This window comes from Lissotriton helveticus, chromosome 5_1 (genome assembly GCF_964261635.1).
Source record: "Lissotriton helveticus chromosome 5_1, aLisHel1.1, whole genome shotgun sequence".
NCBI classification, from domain to species: domain Eukaryota; kingdom Metazoa; phylum Chordata; class Amphibia; order Caudata; family Salamandridae; genus Lissotriton; species Lissotriton helveticus.
In genome coordinates, this window is record NC_136065.1 from 940,477,575 (window position 1) to 940,503,597 (window position 26,023).

The 26,023-nt window shown below is 46.4% G+C and overlaps 1 protein-coding gene across 2 annotated transcripts in view; it reads right to left on the reverse strand.

The window, feature by feature from the left end:
- Positions 1-12,169, reverse strand: part of CCNJ (cyclin J) — a 94,029-nt gene extending 81,860 nt beyond the window's left edge. Inside the window, exons 1-2 of one of the 2 annotated variants that reach the window (XM_078643440.1) lie at positions 9,581-12,169; positions 8,595-8,709 (exon numbers count right to left, since the gene is read on the reverse strand). In XM_078643440.1, the coding sequence (XP_078499566.1) occupies positions 8,595-8,663 (69 nt within the window). In that variant the 5' untranslated portion in view covers positions 8,664-8,709; positions 9,581-12,169. The remainder of the gene's footprint in view (positions 1-8,594; positions 8,710-9,580) is intronic. The other variant, XM_078643439.1, reaches the window with a different exon arrangement.
- Between the last annotated feature and the right edge of the window lie 13,854 nt (positions 12,170-26,023).

Sequence of the window (26,023 nt, forward strand, 5' to 3'; positions counted from 1 at the left end):
TCGTACTGGCTCCCCAGTTCCAACGTCGACAGCTCTGGCCGTTAGGCCACTACTGTAACATACAAACCGCCCCCGAGACTGGGAGGAGGGAGGTGTAGTGGGTGCAGAGTAGTGGGTGCAGAGTAGTGGGTGCAGAGTAGTGGGTGCAGAGTAGTGAGTAGTGAGTGCAAAGTAGTGAGTGCAGAGTAGTGAGTAGTGGGTGCAGAGTAATGAGTAGTGGGTGCAGAGCAGTGGCGGTTCGTCCATTGGGGGCGTTGGGGCGTTGCCCCACTAGCCATGGACGACCGCTGCATAAATACATCCCAATTTAATTACAGAGTCATGATAATTATTGAGCCTTGAGGTCGCCGTAGGTCGGAGTCACTAACTATAGTGACGTCATCGCGGAAGGGGGTGTGGGGGGCGGGCCTGCAGCAGTGAGTGGCAGCCGGCAGGCTGGGCTAGCAGATAGCAGAGCAGCGTGGCAGGGAGGGCAGGGGGCAGCAGAAGTGTGTGCGCATTGAGGACAAGTCATTTATTTTGACTTGCCCACGCATGCGCACAGACGCAGTAGCCCCTTCCCCCCTCCTCCTCTCCTTGCACTTACACAGGCAGAGACCCGGGGAGCCGGGTCTCATTATGGGCAGTTTTAGCCCTGCTCTATGAACTCCGTGATTGGTCAGCGCTGCTTCCCTTGCGTTGCGTAGGGGGGGGAAGCTGCCTGCTGGTTGCTTCCTGCAGCAGGAACAAGTGTCGCGGACCCACCATAACAGGCCAGAGCGGAGGTGGCATCCTAGATTCATAGCCCTCAGGCACGTTTACTTTTATAATTTTTAATGCTGGTAAATTAGTATTCAGGTCGCGATCCCCCCCCCCCCCACCCCACCCCCTCCACCCCCTCGAGCATTTCGGTCGCCGCCGCCTTTAGTTCAAATATGCTCAACTCGCGCGCCTTTTGATCCCAAACCTCCTGCGGCTCAGCTGGTGCTCACACAGAATGAAGATCCTGTACGCACGGCAATTGCTGTTTGCTTTAGTTCGGTACTAATCTGACATTAGTTAACGAGGTGAAATCTTTGCCCAGAGTGGTGCCTGGTGGGACTAAACAGGTTGGGGAGTTTGGGGGCAAAGAGGAGGGTCTGATCTGCAACGCATGTGCCTGCAGACGAGAACGGGCTGGCATACACTACAGGCCCGGGTGTTTGCTGTGGAGGTGTAGGAGAGCACAGGTTTTGAAGTGTGAGGGGCCTGGAGGAAAGAAGGTGGGGGCTGCCCAGGAAAGCGTGTGCCCTGCAGGTGAGAATGGCCAGGGCCGGCTGGGACATCTTGCAGGCCCGGGTGTTTGCCGTGGGTATGTGGGATTGCATAGGCTTGGAGGGAAGGTGAGGGCCTGCTTTGGAAAGCAGTGCACTGCAGGGGAGAGTGGGCTGGCACTCCCTGCAGGCCCGGGTGTTTGCTGTGGAGATGTGGGACAGCACAGGCTTGGAGTGTGCTGAGTGATGTGTTTTGTAAAGCCTCTGCCAGAGCAAACGGAAGCGTAGGAGTGTCAGTGACATCAGTCGTGAAACCATTTTTTTAATGTATTTGTTTTAACCAAGCTCTATGGCAGCCACGCGACGGTGCATGGAAAGGGGAGCAGGTTGCAAGAAATTAGAATCAGTAAGCGGATTACTAGGCGTACGTTTGCCAAAATGTGTGAATCTTTAGGTGTTTCCAGAATGTTCTGAGGTCACTGTGTACTGGTGTTAGAAGTGATTAGTCAAAGTGCTGGGTGACAGCAGGCTCGTAGCGTGGGCTGGTCTGATGGATGCAGGGCTGATGCAGCATTTCATCCTCTCGCTGCCAGGGACTGTGCAGCATTGAAGTGTGTACTGGTGTTAGTGTGTACTGGTGTTAGAAGTGATTAGTCGAAGCGCTGGGTGACAGCAGGATCGTACCGTGGGCTGGTCTGATGGAGGATGCAGGGCTGATGCTTGCATACGTTCAATCGTTATGCATACGCCTCACCAGCTTCAAATTCCACCAGCCGCCACTGGGCTCAGCTGGTGCTCACACAGAATGAAGATCCTGTACGCACGGCAATTGCTGTTTGCTTTAGTTCGGTACTAATCTGACATTAGTTAACGAGGTGAAATCTTTGCCCAGAGTGGTGCCTGGTGGGACTAAACAGGTTGGGGAGTTTGGGGGCAAAGAGGAGGGTCTGATCTGCAACGCATGTGCCTGCAGACGAGAACGGGCTGGCATACACTACAGGCCCGGGTGTTTGCTGTGGAGGTGTAGGAGAGCACAGGTTTTGAAGTGTGAGGGGCCTGGAGGAAAGAAGGTGGGGGCTGCCCAGGAAAGCGTGTGCCCTGCAGGTGAGAATGGCCAGGGCCGGCTGGGACATCTTGCAGGCCCGGGTGTTTGCCGTGGGTATGTGGGATTGCATAGGCTTGGAGGGAAGGTGAGGGCCTGCTTTGGAAAGCAGTGCACTGCAGGGGAGAGTGGGCTGGCACTCCCTGCAGGCCCGGGTGTTTGCTGTGGAGATGTGGGACAGCACAGGCTTGGAGTGTGCTGAGTGATGTGTTTTGTAAAGCCTCTGCCAGAGCAAACGGAAGCGTAGGAGTGTCAGTGACATCAGTCGTGAAACCATTTTTTTAATGTATTTGTTTTAACCAAGCTCTATGGCAGCCACGCGACGGTGCATGGAAAGGGGAGCAGGTTGCAAGAAATTAGAATCAGTAAGCGGATTACTAGGCGTACGTTTGCCAAAATGTGTGAATCTTTAGGTGTTTCCAGAATGTTCTGAGGTCACTGTGTACTGGTGTTAGAAGTGATTAGTCAAAGTGCTGGGTGACAGCAGGCTCGTAGCGTGGGCTGGTCTGATGGATGCAGGGCTGATGCAGCATTTCATCCTCTCGCTGCCAGGGACTGTGCAGCATTGAAGTGTGTACTGGTGTTAGTGTGTACTGGTGTTAGAAGTGATTAGTCGAAGCGCTGGGTGACAGCAGGATCGTACCGTGGGCTGGTCTGATGGAGGATGCAGGGCTGATGCTTGCATACGTTCAATCGTTATGCATACGCCCCACCAGCTTCAAATTCCACCAGCCGCCACTGGTGCAGAGTAGTGAGTGCAGAGTAGTGAGTGCAGAGTAGTGAGCTGCCTCAAGTGAAGTACTCTGGTACCCAAGGATGACTAGTTTTTAGGTTTTGCCTAGCCAATGCGTACGAAGTAAGCATGCGCTAGCAAAATCTTATGTTTTCCTCTGTGGGGTCGGGTATCCGCCCCCTCCTCCCATTGGCTAGCTCCATAAATGGAGGCTAGCCATTGGGAGACGGCTCTGTCCGTCAATCCTGGACCAGATTCGGGGGCGTTCCCGAGAATTTTTCCCTTTTGGTGACGTCAGCCGAAAGCCTGTTCTCGGGAACGCCCCCAAATCTGGTCCGGCATTGACGGCACCCGGAAGAAGTCCAGGTGAGTGCTTGCTTTTTTTTTTGCCCGTTCCCACCCTCTCTCCCGCTCTCCATGTCTCTGGCCCCGTTCCCGCCCCCCTCCCGCTGCCTCTCACGCTCTCCATGTCTCCGGCCCCGTTCCCGCCCCCCTCCCGCTCTCCGTGTCTCCGGCCCCGTTCCCGCCCCCCTCCCGCTGCCTCTCACGCTCTCCATGTCTCCGGCCCCGTTCCCGCCCCCCTCCCGCTCTCCGTGTCTCCGGCCCCCCACCCGAAATGAAAAACAGCAAAATCAGGAGGAGACGAAGAGCGGTTTAATGGTTTAAAGTACGAAAATATAAAAGAAATATACGTGGCTTAGTGAGAGCGCACGCTTTTTTTAGCATGGATTGTGTAAAACACTCTACTAGATTTGCGGTCAGCATTACTGTCACTACAGCCCCCGCGTACTTCACCTTTCACTAAACCCTGCTCACAAGGCTTGTGCAACGCGCCCCTGAGACCAGATCCTGCGAAGTATGAGATCGGCAGGGTTGCTGTGGAGCGTGTATTCCGTGCTCCCTCTGGGCCCGCTGTGGGGCTCCCGGCCAGCCCCACTGCGCAATCATTCTGCTGTTAAAACATAACGATCAGCGTAAGACACTTCTTTTAAACGTTTGATGCTTCCTGGTGGAATTTTGCCAGAGTTTGAGCAAAGTTCGAATATTTCTAGACTCGAGGCGTAATTCAATGGGTACCCCTCGGTCTTGAGACCGTCACAAACTCTGGGAGTTTGCGTAAATATTCTATATTCCCCAATACGGGAATGTGGCAGGTGTAGAAGTGCACATGCGGAAATATAATCCATCCATGCCCTAAACAATTTCCCTTTGTTTCTGCCGGGAAACTGCTCTCCCCTCTCCTTGCACCTCCACCAGTTTCAGAGGATTGCTTCGTTTTTTTGCTGTTGCAGTTTTGTATAGCGCCACTTGGACATGAAAGTACTGAAGCGCTTTACAGGAGCACCAGTCGCATTTCACAAGAACACATTAATCTTAGGTGAGTGCAAGGAGATTACGTGATTGGCTCAGAATGGTGAGCTGACGCCAAGAGTGGAACCTGGTTCCCCAGCGGTAAAGACGGCAGCTCTGGATCTTGCTCCACATCCTTCCCACACAAAGACAAGCACCGATTGGCATTCATTAATGGCTGAGTGTGCCCCTAACTAATAAATAGCAATCACTGAAAGAAACAAAACAAAACATAGAAGCGCTTCGAATCCCCGCAGCGATGTCAGTGGTATAGTAAATACAAATACATTCTTACAATGAGCGCCGTTGAGTGGGATTAGAATAAGCATCTGTTAGGCAGCGCCAAGATATCCAGGGGTGAACATGTGCTTTACAAATGTTACCTTTACTCCTCCCTGCCCCTACAATATTACTCACACTCACCCCTTTGATACGCTTCTTTTCTATCCCCAGCATTCAATCAGTCAACTTATGAAGCACACTTTACACCCACCTCTTACACCCTCATTGTGTTTATATCTTCTGTACTCTCCTAACCCAGTGTCTGACCTCGACCCATCCCCTCCAAGCTCACACCCCTTTACCCCTCCTTGAACCGTCTCCTCTGACTCGTTCCTTTACTCTGTCCGCTAGATCCACTCTTTCTTTTTATTTTCCCTTACTACTCCCTCTGCTCCTATGTCTTCTGCTTTTAGTTCCTCTCGACGCTCCTTAGCCCCCCCCTTTCTGCTTTCTCATTCTTTCGCCTTTCTTTCCATAATTCCTAAATTGTTTTCTTAATCCTTCCTTACCCCGGCCAGCCCCCCTTCACCACCTGCTTCCGCCTTCTTTACCCACTGTAGTAATTTTCTCTTCACCATGTTTTCTTTACTTTTTTGAGTCCCTGCTCCCCCCCTTCTTTACACACACCTCCCCTTGCCCCTCCTTCTGTGCCCTCCCGCTCCACGCGGTGCACTCTACCTGCCCGCCCCTCCCTCCTCTGCAGGGGTGCCCTCGGGGGAGGGGTCCCTGCCAGGCTGTGGTGATCCCGGGTGTGCCCAGTCCCACCGGTGATGCTTCATTGAGCTGTAATGAACGTGGCACTGCGCCCCACCCGGGCCTGCACGCACCAGGGCACCAGGGTGGGCGTGGCCTCACTTCCCAGGTGTATTGTTGTGGTGACAATGCACGGAAGTGGCTCCTGCGGGAGTGGAGAATGGTAAACTGTGCGTGTAGGGATGGGGGCGTAGTGATCCGCCTCCTGTGATCACCCAGACATCCCGGGCATGTGTGGTGTAAACTTGGCAGGGGGGGGTGGGGGGAGATGTAGAGGTACCTCCCCGCCCCCTCTGATAACCCAGGCAGCCTGGCATGTTTGTTTTTTTTCAAACCGGGGTTGGGTGGGGAGGGGGTTGATGTAGTGACCCCTCCCTGCCCTCTGATAGCTCTGCAGGTCTGGCCTGGTGTTTGTTTGCCTGCCAGGTGTGTGGCTCACATTACAGCCGCAGTGACTCGTCTCCCGCGGGCAGGCTGGGAGCCTGTCTCACACCCAAGGCCTATTCTGGGGGAGGGGTGGGGTGGACGCTTATACCGACTGCCACAGGTCCCTACCTATGCAGCACCAAGCCACCCCCATTCCGTCCCGGCTGCCGCCACTCCCAGTCCTACTGCCCCACCCCCACTACCTTGTTTCCCCTGTCCCAATCTTATCTTACTGCCCACCCCCAGTCCTTCCCCCTTACTGCCCTGCCCACTCCCGGCCTGCCCACTCCCGGCCTGCCCACTCCCGGCCTGCCCACTCCCGGCCTGCCCACTCCCGGCCTGCCCACTCCCGGCCTGCCCACTCGCGGCCTGCCCACTCGCGGCCTGCCCTCTCGCGGCCTGCCCTCTCGCGGCCTGCCCTCTCCCAGCCTGCCCTCTCCCAGCCTGCCCTCTCCCAGCCTGCCCTCTCCCAGCCTGCCCTCTCCCAGCCTGCCCTCTCCCAGCCTGCCCTCTCCCAGCCTGCCCTCTCCCAGCCTGTCCCCTCCCTGCCCTTTCCCAGCCTGTCCACTTCCAGCCTGCCCTCTCCCAGCCTGTCCCCTCCATGACCTTTCCCAGCCTGTCCTCTCCCAGCTTGTCCACTTCCAGCCTGCCCTCTCCCAACCTGCCCTCTCCCAGCCTGTCCCCTCCCTGCCCTCTCCCAGCCTGTCCCCTCCCTGCCCTCTCCCAGCCTGCCCTCTCCCAGCCTGTCCCCTCCCTGCCCTCTCCCAGCCTGTCCTCACCCTGCCTGTTGTCGTGTCCCGGCGGCAGCAGGCAAGAGCGTGCACTGCGTCCCCGAAGTAACAGCCCTAAAGCAAGCAAGAAGTACGCCCCCCTCCCACCAATCCCTGTTAGGTAGTGGAAACTGTCCAAACTGGGGTGCAGACAGCCCTTCTCACCTTTTGGCCTGGTACCACTGCACCAGCCGCACTACTTCCCTACTGACCGTTCTCCACTTCAGGCCCGTCTAAATTACAATTCCAGCTTGTGCTTGTTTTCGTGACCCTGTTGCCTGCTTGTGCCTCCGTGTGCCCCTGTTGCCTGCTTGTGCCTCCGTGTGCCCCTGTTGCCTGCTTGTGCCTCCGTTTTCGTGCCCCTGTCGCCTGCTTGTGCCTCCGTTTTCGTGCCCCGGTCGCCTGCTTGTGCCTCCGTGTGCCCCTGTCGCCTGCTTGTGCCTCTGTGTGTCCCTGTCGCCTGCTTGTGCCTCCGTGTGCCCCTGTTGCCAGCATGTGCCTCCGCTTTCGTGCCCCTGTTGCCTGCTTGTGCCTCCGTGTGCCCCTGTTGCCTGCTTGTGCCTCCGTGTGCCCCTGTTGCCTGCCTGTGCCTCCGTGTGCCCCTGTTGCCTGCCTGTGCCTCCGTGTGCCCCTGTTGCCCGCTTGTGCCTCCGTGTGCCCCTGTTGCCTGCTTGTGCCTCCGTGTGCCCCTGTTGCCTGCTTGTGCCTCCGTGTGCCCCTGTTGCCTGCCTGTGCCTCCGTGTGCCCCTGTTGCCTGCTTGTGCTGTGTGGGTGTGTGTGGAAGGCTCTGTGTGGGTGTGTGGAGGGCTCTGTGTGGCTGTGTGTGTGGGGGGCTTTGTGTGGCTGTGTGTGGGGGGGGCTCTGTGTGTGGGGGGGGCTCTGTGTGTGTGCGGGGCTCTGTGTGGCTGTGTGTGTGGGGGGCTCTGTGTGGGGGGGCTCTGTGTGTGTCATTTGCGAGAGATAAAGCTAGTGGCATTGTAAATGACAATGCCATTTATTTATGTTAAAAAAACCATAAATAAAAATAATGTCAAGAGCAATGCCAATAGCTCTAACTTTAACAAAGGCAAAACCATTGCATTGTAAATGCTTGTTTCTTCTTCCAAAAGAAGCGAACACCTTAACAAAACAGGGACTTGAGATTAAAGGTAATGCGACTTAAACATGTAGCGCGGCTAACACAAGTAAAAGTACCGCTAAAACGCATCAATCAGCGACTGTAACCATTTTTGAAGATTTTGAAAACGCAGCACAGTGAGATCGGGAGAACTTTGTGTTACTATGTTGAAACTATCAAAACGGGTCTGCTAGCTGGCAACTTTCTGAACATAGGAATGTCAAGCTGCTCTGTATCTAGTCAACCATTTTTGCTTTCACACACATGCAGTTTAGTACACAAAACCATGAGAAAATATCAGAAAACAAACAACATTTTAAGACAACGTTCAGCGTGGAAACAGTCCAAACTCAAAATGAAAACACTCAGAATGGAGACACCACGGGCAGATACAGAAAACACTACGGACAGATAATAATCCCGGCTCCATGTGTCTCTCGAGACGAATTTAAAATGGCACTAATAAAGAGATTAAGAAAACGGAAAGCAACGGGAATTATACCGCTAAAGTTCCCGCACGAAAACCAAAAGGCTGTATGTAGACAAGGTGCGAGGACTGGGCGTAATAGAATACACCCGGGGTGGAGCCACGGTCCTCTAGGAACGAAGCAGCTGGTTGGAGGGATAAATTGGCCCAGGGAGTGGCAGCCCGGCTCCCTGGCACTTGTGTGTGAAGTCACACGAGGAGAGCAGCTGGCTTCGCATAGTTTCGGGGTGGGGTTTGCGCCACTGTGGGAACAGTTGCCCAGAGCAAAGGCTAAGCTACTGAGCCCAGTGAACCGCAATCAAGAGGAGGTGCGCGCGCACACATGAACAGCTTCCAACTCACCTTGTAGCGCAGCGCCTGGTGGATGTCCGCAGCCAGCTGCCCCTTCCACCATTGCCCCTCCAACTCCATGGCATGGGAGAGGCGCAGCCTCGGGACCCCCGTGCACCGCTCCGACCTGTGGGTTCAAGAAAGAAAATGAACCTGAATGCGAAAACAACGAGGAAGCGCACACTCTGCAACAACCTCTTTCTTAAATGCTACTTAGTTTGCCTCCAATTAAAGGGACCCAATCGCATTTCAATAGCCTTCCTTACCCATCAGCTGCCAGTAATTGTGCAGGCCGCCGATTAATGGCAAAACTGCTGAAGAAAGGCTGATCTAAGCGCCACTCGTTTGTAGAGCATGTACAGGTTGTTCCAGTGCAGAAGGGCGGTGCATTGAATTATGCATGTAATTCGTGATAGTACCATAGAGGTACGTCAGGTCACCGCACGTCAATTATATTTATTTTGTGCTAATTGCAGTTTACAGTAGAGCAGTGACCCCCATCCCCCACACGAAAAAAAAAGAAAACAATTATTACGGCTACCTCGTCATTGATATTGGTCATGATAAACAGTAATGTCAATTATTATATTTGTTTTTTTTGCTAATTATAAAAGTTTCGGGGGGGGGGGGGTCATCCCAGTTTACCATACTTAAATGCCCACGGCTCTCTTCACAACTAAACTAGCGCAAGAAACGACCGGCTCTGCACAGTTGAAACCCAGCCACTCATCAAAGAAAATGCATCACTCTCCCACGCCTGCAATACCGCCAGCACCCGGGATAATTTACTCGATGTATATTATTAAGAACTGTAACTTATTCAGAGAACTTATGTTTACAGCTCGTGAACGGTCAAGAATGCGCGAAGAGGAGACGGCACTCCACTCGGGACGCGACAGGGCGGCAACAAAGGACTGGACATGCTGTCTCTGCCCATCCCGTCTCAGCAGCCAAACTTTGCAACAACCTGCAGGAGTGCAGCGGGGAGCTCCGCTTACCTATCGCTTCACCGCGGCACGAGAAGTCCAGGGGCATGTCCTTGAGGATTTCTTGGCCAAATTGGCAGTATTTAATTGTATATTACTGAAGTGTCCCATCCAGCTGCAGGGCGCCGGCCATCCATTGTTAAAGGGCCAAAGCTGTCCGGTGTATACAAAGCCAGAACTCAGACCCACGCTGCCCGCGATTCTCCAATCACTGCTCTCCTTACAATCGGCTCCATCTTTTTCAACCAACCGTTGTCTTGTTTCTATGGCTTGTAAAGACTTTCGTACAGCCCTTGTCACATGGGCAGATAGCTGGCCGTCCCATTGGCTGCCGTGATATAGCTAGAGCTCATGTCACGTGACCATGTCGGCCACCCTTGAACTGTTTTTACTGCTACATTTGTTCCATTTTACCTTTTATTGTTATGGACAAAACTTTACTGCATAAAAAAGGTTTATAGTGTCAATTTTGCTTCTAAATTGTTGTATAAAAGCACGAGTGCAAAGGTAAAGAAACATAGGTTCACTTTGCTCTACTTTAATTTACCAATGTATTTGGATTAAAATGTTTGTCTACAATGTAAAATTACTCTTTTTCAGCAAATACCGAAATGCAAAATCCAAACTAGGGTTAGACTGTGATAACTGTTCACTTTGTTAGCGACTTAGATTTAAAACTCCGAAAGCCGTCTTCAAATTCTTGAAAAAAAGTGGCATGCTAACAGAAAATGTTTCGGTTTTTCTGATCCCCATTTGGTGAAACAAGCATATTGCATCCTCTCTGGATAGCTTATCTCATACTTTTGCGTTTTTGCAAATACTGGTATGATAATTGATAAAACAAAATAATAAACCCTTTCAGCTGTGAGCAAAGGAATGGACAAGCAATGAGGCTTGTGCACTTATTTTCTAATCAAGCTACATTAGTGTGTAGGAGAATAGGGTACAGAGGCCCGCCTTATGAGTGGCCGGGTGTTTAGCCCGGTGTTAAGACCCAATAAAACCCGAATCTGCTGGGTCAGCATTTATCAGGTCTGATAACTCGCAATTGCTATATGTGCACTAACACGAGCTACCACACATATCGGAATTAACCAGGCCCCTCTTAATAAGGGCCATACTGTTAACACTTTTGATAAATAGCATGGTTTCCCTGTGGGACACCCAGCCCCAAGAGCCTTATGTCTGTATCAGCATTAAGCTCTGCAGGTGTGGGCACACACTCTAGATTGATGTGTAGATGGCTAAAGTCTGATTGCCATTTTGTCCATGTGTATTCATTTCCCTTTATTTCAGGAAAAGCCAAAGCAACAATTTCAAATTATGTATCTATGGTTTCTGTTTTCATGTAAATGTTTACTTTTAGGAAATTCTGTAGCATGGAGTTACCAGTATCTGTAGAGGACAGCACGGACGAATGTATTTTTATTATGCTGCAGATAACAAAGTCTTAAGGACATTTAGAGATACTTCATTATGCATTAGCTTCAGAAAGTAATGAATTTTCTTTATCTATTTTATTTTTACCTTATTTTTCTTCACATGAGAATCATATGTAGGTGTAACAAAATGTTTGAATTATGTGATTTAGGCTAATGCGGAGGAGATGAGAAGTTGAACTCCCACTTACTTCTATTTCTTTCAAGCAGATACTTGCTATTGCCTTTCAGAGGCTTTCTGGCAGAATCACTTTAGCCTGACTTCTCCCCAAATTACCAGAGCTTTCCTTAGCTTAGTAGTGTAGGGTGCTCCTTTTATGGGCGAACTGATTTTCTCTATTCTATTGGAGACAACTTTATAACAGTTTGTCTTTGCTCTTAGATTTTGGATTGCTTTGAATATATTGACTAATGCATTCATGTGTTGGCTATTAAATTACAAACAAATTCTGATGGTTTGAGTTGTAATTTTACTAATCTTTTCTTAAACCATAATGGTTTGAAACCTAATCACTCACTGTCTTCTTTGTGCGTCCAAATGTGCTTCATGTTATTGAAATGCATTGAATTTTAATCTCCACCTCAATCAGAACTAAAGATTCATTGGAGGGTACTTGCTGAACCTGAATTTGCACCAGAATATTCACGGAGCAAAGTTCCCTATCGCAGGTCACCCTTGTGTGCATAGGCAGGCATAACATTGAACATCCTTATATAAACTGTGCGTCCACCAGGCTACCGGGACTTGGAACACAACCTAAATGTTACTTAAAGTTCCCCAATTGAGACTTGCACCTAGTTGGCTGGGTGTGAGTATGTTTTTTTTTCCCAGATGGACAATTTCTGATATGGAGGGGCTCCTAAGTCTTTTCACCGGCTTTAGGGCAAATCATCCAAACTATATTTGCAAAACCACAGTCAAAAGACACATCACTCTCATCCAGGGAAAAATATATAATAACTCATTCATTTAGGCTCTGTCACTCATAGATAATGAGGTGACATACTTCAGAAGTCTTTGTTCCTCACTTAGTGGCTGAGACACCTCATACCCCAAACTCACCTCACCCTCAGTGGCATTCCTCTAGTGTTCTTCCATCATCAGTAGAGGTTTGTGCACATTAGGCATTGAGGTGGCAACAGGAGCATTTGTAGGATTTGATATAGCTATTTTCGAATTAACATTCTACATGCATAATAATATGTATCTTCTACAAATTAAACACTAACGTGATGTATAAAACGATGTTTTTATGGTTTTTGCCGAACTAGGCCTCCAATCTTATTTTGTATTTGTATGGCTGCTTTATAACATTCATCATGTGTTTATATTTTTCTTTGACACTGTACTCAACAAAATGTGCTCTGTTTGTTTTGTACTGACGTTGTTCTGGAAGAACCCTGGAGAAACCCTTTAGCTACTTTTCAAGGTTCTTCCTGTTTGTTTACTGTAGGCTATTCATCTATGAGTTGTTTATGCAACAAGATTTGTTCTGACACCCCAATGACAATAGGTCAGAAGGGACTCCTAATCATTCAATTAGGGGGATAGTGCCAGGATGATTTCTTATTGTGTTACATTTGCTCACCTCATATTGACTGCGCAAACTCCATTTTTGCAACTAACATCAACCTTAATGGTGCTTTCTTTATCAGAATGCTAACATTGCCATCCCTCCCATATTGTGTTGAAGTGTGGGTTCCTAATTTCTGTATCATTTTAATTAACTCCATTAATCATTTGTCATCTGTTCCATCATGCATCTCCACTAGCATAATATCCCAGGAATTACGGAATGCTTTATTCCTCTCAATTTGCAATACCTTGCTTTCTAGGGAAGTTATTTCACCACCTCCTTTCTCCATCTAGCAACTTTAGGTGGTCTGATTGATTTGCAATTCATAGCTATGTCCCCTTTTGCCAGCAAAGATGCAAGGTCTATGAATTTGAAATTAACTTTTTGTTCCAAAGTTGTTTGCATCAGGCCCTGCAAACTGGTTTCTGCTGTAAGCAGTGACATCCGACTTGTTACTGCAGTTAATACTTCAGTCATTTCTTCCTAGTATGGTATAATAATTAGGCATAGCCATAACGTGATAACACTTGGCTTTTACTTTTATGTATTATGGACATGCTGCTGCTTGTATCGAAAACCTTTTGCCCACCCGTTTAGGTGGAAGAGCTGTGTATAATATTAAATTGCAAACATTTAAACATAGAGTTTCTACAAACCTTCAGGGAGTATTTGAGAATCAGCTCCTAGACTGAATCTTTAATGTTCTTATCGATAGTTCTAGGCAATTTCTCTTGTACATCATTCAAGTTCAGTTGGTGTAGGTTTGTAAGAGTCCTTGTACAGCTGTGTCACATATTTTCTCCCTATTGCCATTAACTTATTCATAAAGTTTTGTATAGCGCGAACATGACTCTAGAGAGGGTATCAGAGCACTTCACATTTATGGTAGGTAGGATACAGTAGTAGGAAAATAACTTTCATGACATATTAACATGTTCCGCACTACAAGAGTGAACATTTCTGTGCCATCTTGACCCACCACAAGTTGAAGATTATATTGATGTCAGTTGAAATACATTAAAACTACTTTACAGGTAGAGGTACTAAATCTTTCAGTTTTGATTAAAAAAATTGTTTTAATATTTTTTCTCTGTCCCAGTGACCTACAGCCAGTTTCCCACGTGTTGCGTTCCTGGTTGTATGATATTTATTTTGTAAACGTTTCTGTCTGTATTTCTCTATATTTCTTTTTTTACTAATTTTATCAGTATTTATCTATATTTATTGTGAGTTCTGTAAAAAAAAAAAAATGAAGCTGCAATTAGTATATTCCCAGTTTTATTTAACTCATAAGGGCACACTCATATTTAAATTCTTGATGGGCTTTAGTGCTTTAGGAAGACATATACAACGGATCACTCAAATGAAATACGCTCAGAGGAAAAACATTATTATTATTATTGTATTATATACACATGCACTTCTGCAGCTGTTTAAAGATTTATTAGAAAACCCTATCCCTGTTTAACCCCCCTGTCAGTTAGTCTTTGCACCATTGTCCTGACAGTCACGATAAAGGGCACTGAGGAGAACGCAAAAGAATATTTATTTTCTGTTTCCAACCTCCTGTAAGAAATTGGGGTATTAGTTGAGGGGGGTGAGCAACCACCTCAAGTAATAACCACAACCCTTGTCCTGGTGAACACTTAAAGACCAGTCTGAGAAAATTCCCTGGGTACACACTATCATCAAAATCGCTATATTTCCATACCCTACCAGTCTAGGCATTCATACACTCTTACTCCCGCAAGGACAACCCAATCAATCCCAGTGATGGTGAAAGGTTAAATTTCCACACTAAAATTGAACGTTCACAGTCTCTTTAATAAAAAACATAGAAAGATCTACACAGAATAACGAATTAAAATTTCAAAGAATAATCTTTGAACATGTACAGTAAAAAAAAAAACAACAGGTATTCATAACAGTTCATTATAAACATTAGGTAAACACAATTTCATTTGTTTAAATTAATGCATCGGAAACACAAACATATTAAAAGCAAATATAACAGACAGAAGTACTATTGAATCACAAGAAAACACCCTACACAATATGGCCTTTGAATTCCTTCGCCACTCTAATTTCTAGATCCAATGGTCCTTGGTTAATATACAGGTGGTGCAGTTAATAGTACCATTAATGTATAAGTATCTACTGCTCCCCAGACCCTACTTGGATTCTACACAAAAAAAGGAATGCGTCGACGCGTTTCGGTGCTGTGGACACTTGATATTGTAGCACCTTCTTCAGGACTGCCGTTTCTTTGGGGTCACCGGCTTCAAGGACTATTACTTAACACCCTCTCTGTAGATACATGGGAAGAAAAGCAAGGTGTCACTACTGTGGAATGATTCGTGACACAGTTATAATGTAACAGTTATTGCCACTTTTACTGGGTATGTTTGTATAAAGGTCTAGTATCGTACACTTTTGTTTCATGTTATTTCCGTCAATTTGGTGTATCTCTGACCACTCTCTTAAGTGGCTATCGGAGGTTATGAGCTTACTGCACATATGGGATCTTGTAGGACATGGGGACCCTCCTTCCCCCGTATACATATAGTAACCGTCTATTTAGTTCATGAATCATCTACAAGTTTGTGCTAAATTTAGTTTTGCACATTCTTTGAGTGTTACCCCTCCGTTTCTTTTTAGTGTGGAAATAAACAAAGACTTAGGGGGCCTCATTCAAACATTGTCTTATGTCCTTTGGTCATACCCCACCTGTCAGGCTTTCTCTTCCCACTCAACAGAACTCTTACCCTTTGGGTTCAGGTGAATACCCTCGCGAGTGTTTATTTGGTCTACCACCTCAGTTCGTGGCTTCTCACAAGGGGTGAAGTTCTTCCTAGTATAGAGACACAAGGTACTATTAGTACCTTCATACATTTTACCCACAACCTTCTAGGACCGAAAGTAGGGTGATCAGTTACCTCTATACTGATATAGGGTTGAAGTTCCATGTAGATGTATGGAGGCACTTACACTCTTCTTATCGTACTATATATATATCTGTTTGGGCAGAAGGTGTCACTGTTTAGGTGTTTGTGCTATAGGGGCTGTACCCACCATCTATCCGCAAGGTTATTGGGTCTGACAGTTCTATTGGTTACGGTCATTGTTTATTCTCTTACCTTAAAAGTTAGTAACATTTTTCATGAACGAGCATATATCAGCGTATTTCCGTTGGTCAACTGGATATGTTCTGTCGGAGTAAACCCATATATATATATATATGTATATTCCAAACAACGATTCCTCCGCCGGAGGATACCTTGGAGTCGCAATAACCCAGTCGAAATCCACAAAGTTTGTTTCGAGTTCATTTATTTTTCATTTTTTCAATCCATGGGGTGTCAAAAAAGGCAAAAACCAACGCGTTTCGATAGCCTCCGCTGTCTTGGTCACGGTTAGTTTGAAAAATGCTTTGCCACAACTTTATACACAAAAACAAGTTTCAAAAGAACAAAGTCACTCCCCTTGGAGGGTGTTACCACCATCACATGATTATTGCGCAAGGGTTCTATCCCTGTATGGATTGTGGGTCATGTAGTGTAAAGTAAAACACAATGCGATTTTTTTCTTCAAAAACAAGCAAGATTGAGCCATGTGTTTACATCGTTATTTGTATTATGCTCAAAATTTTATTTTTTCCAAACACATAATCGATGATCAATGTATGTTTTATATTGTTTGTGAATGTTGCTGCCCTCCAGTGGGCATCAGGATTTATTTCGTAATCCCAATTGAATTCTGGGTTATGTAGTGTATGTTGCAACACGCTTACTCGTTTTGCTTACAAACATCACGTTTAACCAAATATATGTGTCATCATTGTGTTGTGTTCACGTTATTTTGCTGCCCTCCAGTGGGCACGTTATATTGCATGATCCCTATTAGGTATCTCTATATGTAGTGATGGAGGTTGAATGTTGTTTGTGGTTTACCCTTTTCCCCGGGGGGGGTGTGTGGCATTGCGGGTAGTGTTTGGATAATACAAAAGTGATTAAAAGATTTCAAATTGTCTGTAAACGGGATGCTATTTTTTTTGAGGTTTCAGATAACAGATGTTATTAGTCAATTTTGTTTTACAGGTGTATATATAGTTCCTCCGATTGGTTGAGGCCAAAAGGAGTCGTTGTCCTGAAGTTTAGAATGTGTCTTGATTCTTTTTGCCGCAGTTGTTTCTCATTGTGTCCACCTCTGTCAGACAGGGTCATTGTTTCTATGCCCCAAAAGCGTAGCAGTTTCCAATCCCCATTGTGGTGGGCCTCCATGTGTTTTGCAACTGCGTTGCTCCTGTCTTTGTGTGTCGTTGCACGAGCATGTTCCAAGATGCGTTTTTTAAGCTCACAAATCGTGCTCCCAATATATCTGAGTTTGCAGGGACATTCGATCATATAGATTGTATATTGGCTGTTGCATGTGATGCATTCCCTGATCTGCCATGTCTTTTTGTTTGGCATACTTACTTCCGTTGTTGGTTTAGCGATCTCGCATGCTTTACAGTTGTAACATTTGATGAAGCCCTTTGTTTTTAACCAAACTCTTTTTTGGGTCAATTTTTTGTAGTGACTATGGATGAGTTGATCTTGTAGGTTTTTAGCCCTTCTATACATGATGACAGGATGAGTGCCCATTTTTTTGCCAATTACTGGATCCAATTGTAGAATTTTCCAATTCTTTTTCAAGATCTGATTAATCCTTTTAGATTCCTAACTGTAATTTAAAATCAATCTTATCGGTTCTTCTTCTTGGCTAGTTTGATTTGTTTTTTGTTGCAAACACTCTGTTCTTGATTTCTGGTTTGCTCTTTCCCAACATTTTTGGACCGTTTTTCTGTTGTATTTTCTTTTTTCAAAGCGTTTCATGGTGTTTTGGCCCTGTTTCTTCCATTCTTTTTCCTCACTGCAGATTCTTCTCAGACGGAGAAATTTTCCGTATGGTATGCTTGATATCAGGGATTGCTGGTGGAAGCTTGTCGCTTCAAGAGTCGCATTTGTAGCTGTGTTTTTGCGGTGAAGGGTTGTTTCTATGTGGTTGTCTTTAATGTACACTTCAGTGTCCAAGAATATGGCTTTTATTTTGTTTATAGTATATGTAAACTTCAGACACGGTGTGTTTGTATTTAGTATTTCAAAGTATTCCAGAAACTTTGCTTCACTGCCATTCCACACTATAAACAGGTCATCAATAAACCTTTTCCATGTTATAATGTGTTGGGTGTACTCATGGTTCTTCTCATTCCACGCTGTTGTTTCCTCCCACCAGCCCATTGCTATACAAGCGTAGCTTGGGCTAAAGGAAAAGCCCATTGCGGCTCCATTCTTTTGTCGGTATAATAGTTCACCAAAGAAAAAGATGTTGTTTGTGAGCGATTTGAGAATCATTTCCAGGAACATGTTGTTATGGTCCCTGTAATGGATGTTACGTTCCTGGAGGAAATATTTACATGCGTTTATACCTAAATCGTTGTCAATGTTGGTATATAACGCTGTCACGTCCATAGTGATCATCAAGAAGTTCAATCAATCAATCAATCAAAGCATTTATATAGCGCACTACTCACCCGGAGGGTCTCAAGGCGCTGGGGGAGGGGGGTCCGCTACTGCTCGAACAGCCAGGTCTTGAGTTGCTTCCTGAAGGCGAGGTGGTCCTGGGTCAGGCGGAGGTGGGTCGGGAGGGAGTTCCATGTCTTGGCGGCGAGGTAGGAGAAGGACCGTCCCCCTGTGGTGGCTCTTCGGATGCGGGGGACGGCGGCAAGGGCGTGGCCGGTCGATCGAAGCTGGCGTTTGGGAGCGTAGAAGTTGAGGCGGCTGTTGAGGTATCCTGGTCCTTGGTTGTGTAGGGCTTTGTGTGCGTGGGTGAGGAGTCGGAAGGTGATTCTCTTGTTGACCGGGAGCCAGTGCAGGTCTCTCAGGTGTCCGGAGATGTGGCTGCGACGGGGGATGTCCAGGATGAGACGTGCTGAGGCGTTCTGGATCCGCTGGAGTTTCTTCTGGAGCTTGGCGGTGGTTACGGCGTAGAGGGAGTTGCTGTAGTCCAGACGGCTGGTGACGAGGGCCTGGGTGACCGTCTTCCTGGTCTCGGTGGGGATCCACCGGAAGATCTTACGTAGCATGCGCAGGATGTTGAAGCACGACGAGGAGACGGCGTTGGCTTGTCTGGTCATGGAGAGGGAGGAGTCTAGGATGAAGCCTAGGTTGCGTGCGTGGTCTGTTGGTTTGGGTGCGCTGCCTAGGGCGGGGGGCCACCAGGAGTCGTCCCAGGCGGAGGGTGAGGATCCCAGGATGAGGACTTCCGTCTTGTCAGAGTTCAGTTTCAGGTGGCTGTTCTTCATCCATTCGGATACCTCTTTCATCCCTTCGTGAAGGTTGGCTCTGGCGGTGGCGGGGTCGTTGGTGAGGGAGAGAATCAGCTGGGTGTCGTCGGCGTAGGAGATGATGTTGAGGTTGTGCTGGCGTGCGATGTCTGCGAGGGGGCTCATGTAGACGTTGAAGAGGGTTGGACTGAGCGAGGAGCCTTGAGGAACGCCGCAGATGACTTCGCTGGCTTCAGATCTGAACGGGGGAGGCGGACTCTCTGTGTCCTTCCGGCGAGGAAGGAGATGATCCACTCCAGTGCCTTCTCCTGGATTCCGACGTTGCTGAGTCGCTGCACTAGTGTATGGTGGCAGACAGTGTCGAAGGCCGCGGAGAGGTCTAGGAGGATGAGGGCGGCTGAAGTTGGGTTGCCAGGTTAGTTCCTTTAGAATGCATAGGAATTCAGTAGTGTCTTTTATGTAGGATTTAAGATGTCGTACATAGGGGTTCAGGTAGTGATCAATGTAATTGGCCAGAGGCTCGAATAAAGACCCCTTGGCTGACACGACGGGTCTCCCTGGTGGTTTCGTGGGGTTTTTGTGTATCTTGGGCAAAAAGTAGATTGTTGCCATTTTTGGGAAGTCTACTGTCAAGTATTTCTTTTCATCGAAGTCTAGTAAGCCATCTCTTTCCCATTGGCTTAGTTTATGATCAAGTTCTCTTTTGATTTTGTCTAGCGGATTTGTATTCAGTTTTTCATAATACTTGGGGTTGTTCAGTTGTCCCATGGCCTCCGCGGTGTACAGGTCCCATAAGACCACGTTCCCCCCTTTGTCTGCTGTTTTGATCTCAAAACTTTGATCGTTGTTTAGAGATGTTAAGGCATCTCTTTCTTTTGAAGATACATTGTCTCGACATTTCATTTTTGTGATTTTATAAAGGTCATGAGTCACTGCCTCCTGGAACATGTCGATCTTGTTCCCCGGTGTGAGTTGCGGATAGAATTTTGATTTGGCTTTCATCTGGCTGGTTCCTGCCCCCAATTGTGTTATTGCCTTGTTTAAGGGAATCTCTTTTCCTTCTTCCTCATTGGCGTTAAGTAAGGCCAGATATGCATCCACCTCCTTAACTAGGAGAGTTGAGGTTGGTTTTAGTTGAGATTTTACAATTGTGGGTTTGTTTGCTCTTTCCATGAAAAACTTTGCAAATTTTATTTTTCTGATGTACAGATACATATCTATCCTTGTTTGAGCCATGTCCATTCGCTGGGTTGGACAGTAGTCGATTCCTTTTTTCAAGAGAGAGGTTTCTGCTGGTGTAATTTCTCTTTGTGAGAGATTGATTATTTGTAGTTCTTCATTTATTTGCCCCCCTTCTGTTTCATTTCCCGTGTCTCCGTGCCTATTTTTGCGTTTGTAGCGGTTTCTCCTCCTGCTCCTCCTTGTTGGGTTTTTTGGGGTCTGGGTTGCCATGGTCTCCCCCTTCCTCTGCCTTGTGTGAATTTCTGCAACAATCTACTTTTTGCCCAAGATACACAAAAACCCCACGAAACCACCAGGGAGACCCATTGTGTCAGCCAAGGGGTCTTTATTCGAGCCTCTGGCCAATTACATTGATCACTACCTGAACCCCTATGTACAACATCTTAAATCCTACATAAAAGACACTACTGAATTCCTATGCATTCTAAAGGAACTAACCTGGCAACCCAACTTCTTGATGATCACTATGGACGTGACGGCGTTATATACCTTCATCCTGGACTCCTCCCTCTCCATGACCAGACAAGCCAACGCCGTCTCCTCATCGTGCTTCAACATCCTGCGCATGCTACGTAAGATCTTCCGGTGGATCCCCACCGAGACCAGGAAGACGGTCACCCAGGCCCTCGTCACCAGCCGTCTGGACTACGGCAACTCCCTCTACGCCGGAACCACCGCCAAGCTCCAGAAGAAACTCCAGCGGATCCAGAACGCCTCAGCACGTCTCATCCTGGACATCCCCCGTCGCAGCCACATCTCCGGACACCTGAGAGACCTGCACTGGCCCCCGGTCCACAAGAGAATCACCTTCCGACTCCTCACCCACGCACACAAAGCCCTACACAACCAAGGACCAGGATACCTCAACAGCCGCCTCAACTTCTACGCTCCCAAACGCCAGCTTCGATCGACCGGCCACGCCCTTGCCGCCGTCCCCCGCATCCGAAGAGCCACTACAGGGGGACGGTCCTTCTCCTACCTCGCCGCCAAGACATGGAACTCCCTCCCGACCCACCTCCACCTTACCCAGGACCACCTCGCCTTCAGGAAGCAACTCCAGACCTGGCTGTTCGAGAAGTAGCGGACCCCCCTCCCCCAGCGCCTTGAGACCCTCCGGGTGAGTAGTGCGCTATATAAATGCTTTGATTGATTGATTGATTGAACTTCTTGATGATCACTATGGACGTGACAGCGTTATATACCAACATTGACAACGATTTAGGTATAAACGCATGTAAATATTTCCTCCAGGAACGCAACATCCATTACAGGGACCATAACAACATGTTCCTGGAAATGATTCTCAAATCGCTCACAAACAACATCTTTTTCTTTGGTGAACTATTATACCGACAAAAGAATGGAGCCGCAATGGGCTTTTCCTTTAGCCCAAGCTACGCTTGTATAGCAATGGGCTGGTGGGAGGAAACAACAGCGTGGAATGAGAAGAACCATGAGTACACCCAACACATTATAACATGGAAAAGGTTTATTGATGACCTGTTTATAGTGTGGAATGGCAGTGAAGCAAAGTTTCTGGAATACTTTGAAATACTAAATACAAACACACCGTGTCTGAAGTTTACATATACTAGAAACAAAATAAAAGCCATATTCTTGGACACTGAAGTGTACATTAAAGACAACCACATAGAAACAACCCTTCACCGCAAAAACACCGCTACAAATGCGACTCTTGAAGCGACAAGCTTCCACCAGCAATCCCTGATATCAAGCATACCATACGGAAAATTTCTCCGTCTGAGAAGAATCTGCAGTGAGGAAAAAGAAAGGAAGAAACAGAGCCAAAACACCATGAAATGCTTTGAAAAAAGAAAATACAACAAAAAAACGGTCCAAAAATGTTGGGAAAGAGCAAACCAGAAATCAAGAACAGAATGTTTGCAACAAAAAACAAATCAAACTAGCCAAGAAGAAGAACCGATAAGATTGATTTTAAATTACAGTCAGGAATCTAAAAGGATTAATCAGATCTTGAAAAAGAATTGGAAAATTCTACAATTGGATCCAGTAATTGGCAAAAAAATGGGCACTCATCCTGTCATCACGTATAGAAGGGCTAAAAACCTACAAGATCAACTAATCCATAGTCACTACAAAAAATTGACCCAAAAAAGAGTTTGGTTAGAAACAAAGGGCTTCATCAAATGTTACAACTGTAAAGCATTCGAGATCGCTAAACCAACAACGGAAGTAAGTATGCCAAAAGACATGGCAGATCAGGGAATGCATCACATGCAACAGCCAATATACAATCTATATGATCGAATGTCCCTGCAAACTCAGATATATTGGGAGCACGATTTGTGAGCTTAAAAAACGCATCTTGGAACATGCTCGTGCAACGACACACAAAGACAGGAGCAACGCAGTTGCAAAACACATGGAGGCCCACCACAATGGGGATTGGAAACTGCTACGCTTTTGGGGCATAGAAACAATGACCCTGTCTGACAGAGGTGGACACAATGAGAAACAACTGCGGCAAAAAGAATCAAGACACATTCTAAACTTCAGGACAATGACTCCTTTTGGCCTCAACCAATCGGAGGAACTATATATACACCTGTAAAACAAAATTGACTAATAACATCTGTTATCTGAAACCTCAAAAAAATAGCATCCCGTTTACAGACAATTTGAAATCTTTTAATCACTTTTGTATTATCCAAACACTACCCGCAATGCCACACACACCCCCCGGGGAAAAGGGTAAACCACAAACAACATTCAACCTCCATCACTACATATAGAGATACCTAATAGGGATCATGCAATATAACGTGCCCACTGGAGGGCAGCAAAATAACGTGAACACAACACAATGATGACACATATATTTGGTTAAACGTGATGTTTGTAAGCAAAACGAGTAAGCGTGTTGCAACATACACTACATAACCCAGAATTCAATTGGGATTACGAAATAAATCCTGATGCCCACTGGAGGGCAGCAACATTCACAAACAATATAAAACATACATTGATCATCGATTATGTGTTTGGAAAAAATAAAATTTTGATCATAATACAAATAACGATGTAAACACATGGCTCAATCTTGCTTGTTTTTGAAGAAAAAATCGCATTGTGTTTTACTTTACACTACATGACCCACAATCCATACAGGGATAGAACCCTTGTGCAATAATCATGTGATGGTGGTAACACCCTCCAAGGGGAGTGACTTTGTTCTTTTGAAACTTGTTTTTGTGTATAAAGTTGTGGCAAAGCATTTTCCAAACTAACCGTGACCAAGACAGCGGAGGCTGTCGAAACGCGTTGGTTTTTGCCTTTTTTGACACCCCATGGATTGAAAAAATGAAAAATAAATGAACTCGAAACAAACTTTGTGGATTTCGACTGGGTTATTGCGACTCCAAGGTATCCTCCGGCGGAGGAATCGTTGTTTGGAATATTGCAGCGGTTGGGCTCAACCGCAGGAGTATCGCGGCCACACTTTGCAGCTCCTATCGGGGGAGAAAGTGAGCCATATGGTGTGAAATAAATATGTATATATATACTTTTCAATGGGGCAACTGCCTATCCATCTTTATTTGTTATAAGCGCCATTCCCCCCCCCCAGTATGGGTTTATCTGTCTTTTGTTATTTTACATCTCCCTTCACTATCCATTCTCTGTATGATTATATCTGTCACTTGTTCTTTTACAAACCCATTCTTTGTGTATTTACTGATCTTTAACCCATGAACCCCCATTGGTGCCCTTCCGCCTCTCCTTCCCTGTAGGTGGCGTTCCTGGTACTAATTAGCTTCTTTTTCAGGCTTCCTGAGCATTCTATGACGCCCCATGTATTTGTTCTCTTAGTTCAACTTTGCATTATATTAGTACTAGACGTAAGAATTGGTGACCATCCCTTTTGGGTAACCGCCCAGTGCTTGCCCTAAAGAGGTTACTGTTTATTAAGATATTCCTCCCCGTGTCACCCGGGGCCATCCCCTCCTACAACTCGACTTTTTAAAGATATTTCTACTGTTACAACGGTCGTACTATTACTTTGCTCTCCCTGTGTCCGTTAATCCTGGGTGGCCCGATTTCCTCCTATAACCTCTCATTCCCCTTCTCTTACCTTGTCTACTGGCGTTCGCGCTTCTGCCTCGTCCTCGTACCTTCAGCATAGCGAGACCGAACGCGCTGTATTTAAGCCGATTTTGATTGTTTAGATTGCTTTCAGCTGTAGCGTGCGCGTGCGCATTATCATTACAGACCTTCGCCTTTCTGGCGCGCCATCTTTGAATGGTGTTATTTTTAGTAGACACTATGGCTATGTACACTATGCATTACACCACCTCAGTTTTTAGTTGGTCGGTGCATGTTATATAATTAATAGATTTCTCGCCAATTCCGTGTCGGTGGTCTATTATAATTTAGAACTTCTGGAGACATACCCCCGTTTTTTTCGTGTAACGCTCCCTGATTTTATTTAGTTACTATTCTTAAATGTTCGGCGAGAGGACGGCTAGGGATAATTTAGGACATTCTCTCATTTATTTAGTTTTTCTTTATAGTCCCCGTTCGCTTGTCCGTGTTCCTTCTTCAAAAGGCCCCCACCTTGTTTATACTTTGGAATAAGTATTTCAGAATGACTAATCTAGACACGTGCAGTTATTTCGGTCAAGGGGATATGTTTTTCATCGATCTTATACATGTCAGTTAGATTTTGTCTCAATCCTGCCTTCTCCCATATCTTCTATGTCTAGGATATAATTTTGGACATATTCTATTTTATTCCCTACATAGTATCTCTCATTAATTGTATCCCTTAAGTTTACACCTTCCTTATCTCGCTCATATCAGGGTTTCCCACTCTTCTCTTGAGTTCAGACCCCATCTAATAGTGTTAAATTTAATCATGAACCATTGTTCTTGTTGTTTCCTCCTTTTCCTGCTGTCCCCTAGTCTAGTTTGTTCCCTAATTCTCTCTAAGATGACCCATCTCAAGTCCTTTTCGCTGTGTCCATGTTCTCTCCAGTGGGCCACTAGTGGCGCATTTTCCTTATTATTCTTAATTGCTGATTTGTGTTCTCCTATTCGTAACCTCAGTTCTCTACCCGTCTCTCCTATGTATCCCTGGTTGCACGGGCACATGATCAGGTATATTACGTTCTTTGTTCTGCAGTTATTTAGAGTAGTGATATCTTGTGTAGCTCCATTGTGTTCCACCTTCTCGGTGACTATACATAGTTCACATATGCAGCAATTGCCGCATTTGTGATTTCCTACAGCTTTGGTTCCTGTTAGAGTGGTTTGACTTCCTATTGTGTCATCCCTGTAGGTGTGTACTAGACTGGACCTCAAGTTTTTATTTTTCCTGTATGCATAAAGGGGGCGTTGTAGTACAGTCTCAGCTCCATCATTCAATATTTTCCAATTATGATTTATTATATTCTTTACCTGGTTAGCCACCACTGAATACTGGCTCACCATCACTATTTTCTCTTGAGTCTCCTTTTTACATTTCTTAGTCAGCAGGCAGTCCCTATCATAATACCGGGCTCTTTTTAGGGAATGGTTGATCAGTTTTTTTGGGTAGCCCCTCTCCTGAAATTTTTGCTTCATTTCTCCAGCGTGTCTGTAGAAGTCATCTATTGTAGTACAATTTCTCCTCAGGCGGAAAAATTCCCCAAAGGGTATTGAATCCTTTTGGCGTCTGGGGTGGTAGCTTCTGTAGTGCAGAACTGTGTTGCAGTCTGATTCCTTTTTATATAGTTCTACTTTTAGTTGCTTGTCCTCGCTTACTATACTGATATCTAAAAAGTTTACTCTGTTTCTGCTATATGCCGCTGTAAATCTTAGGTTCACATCCCCTAAGTTCAGCCATGAAAGGAAA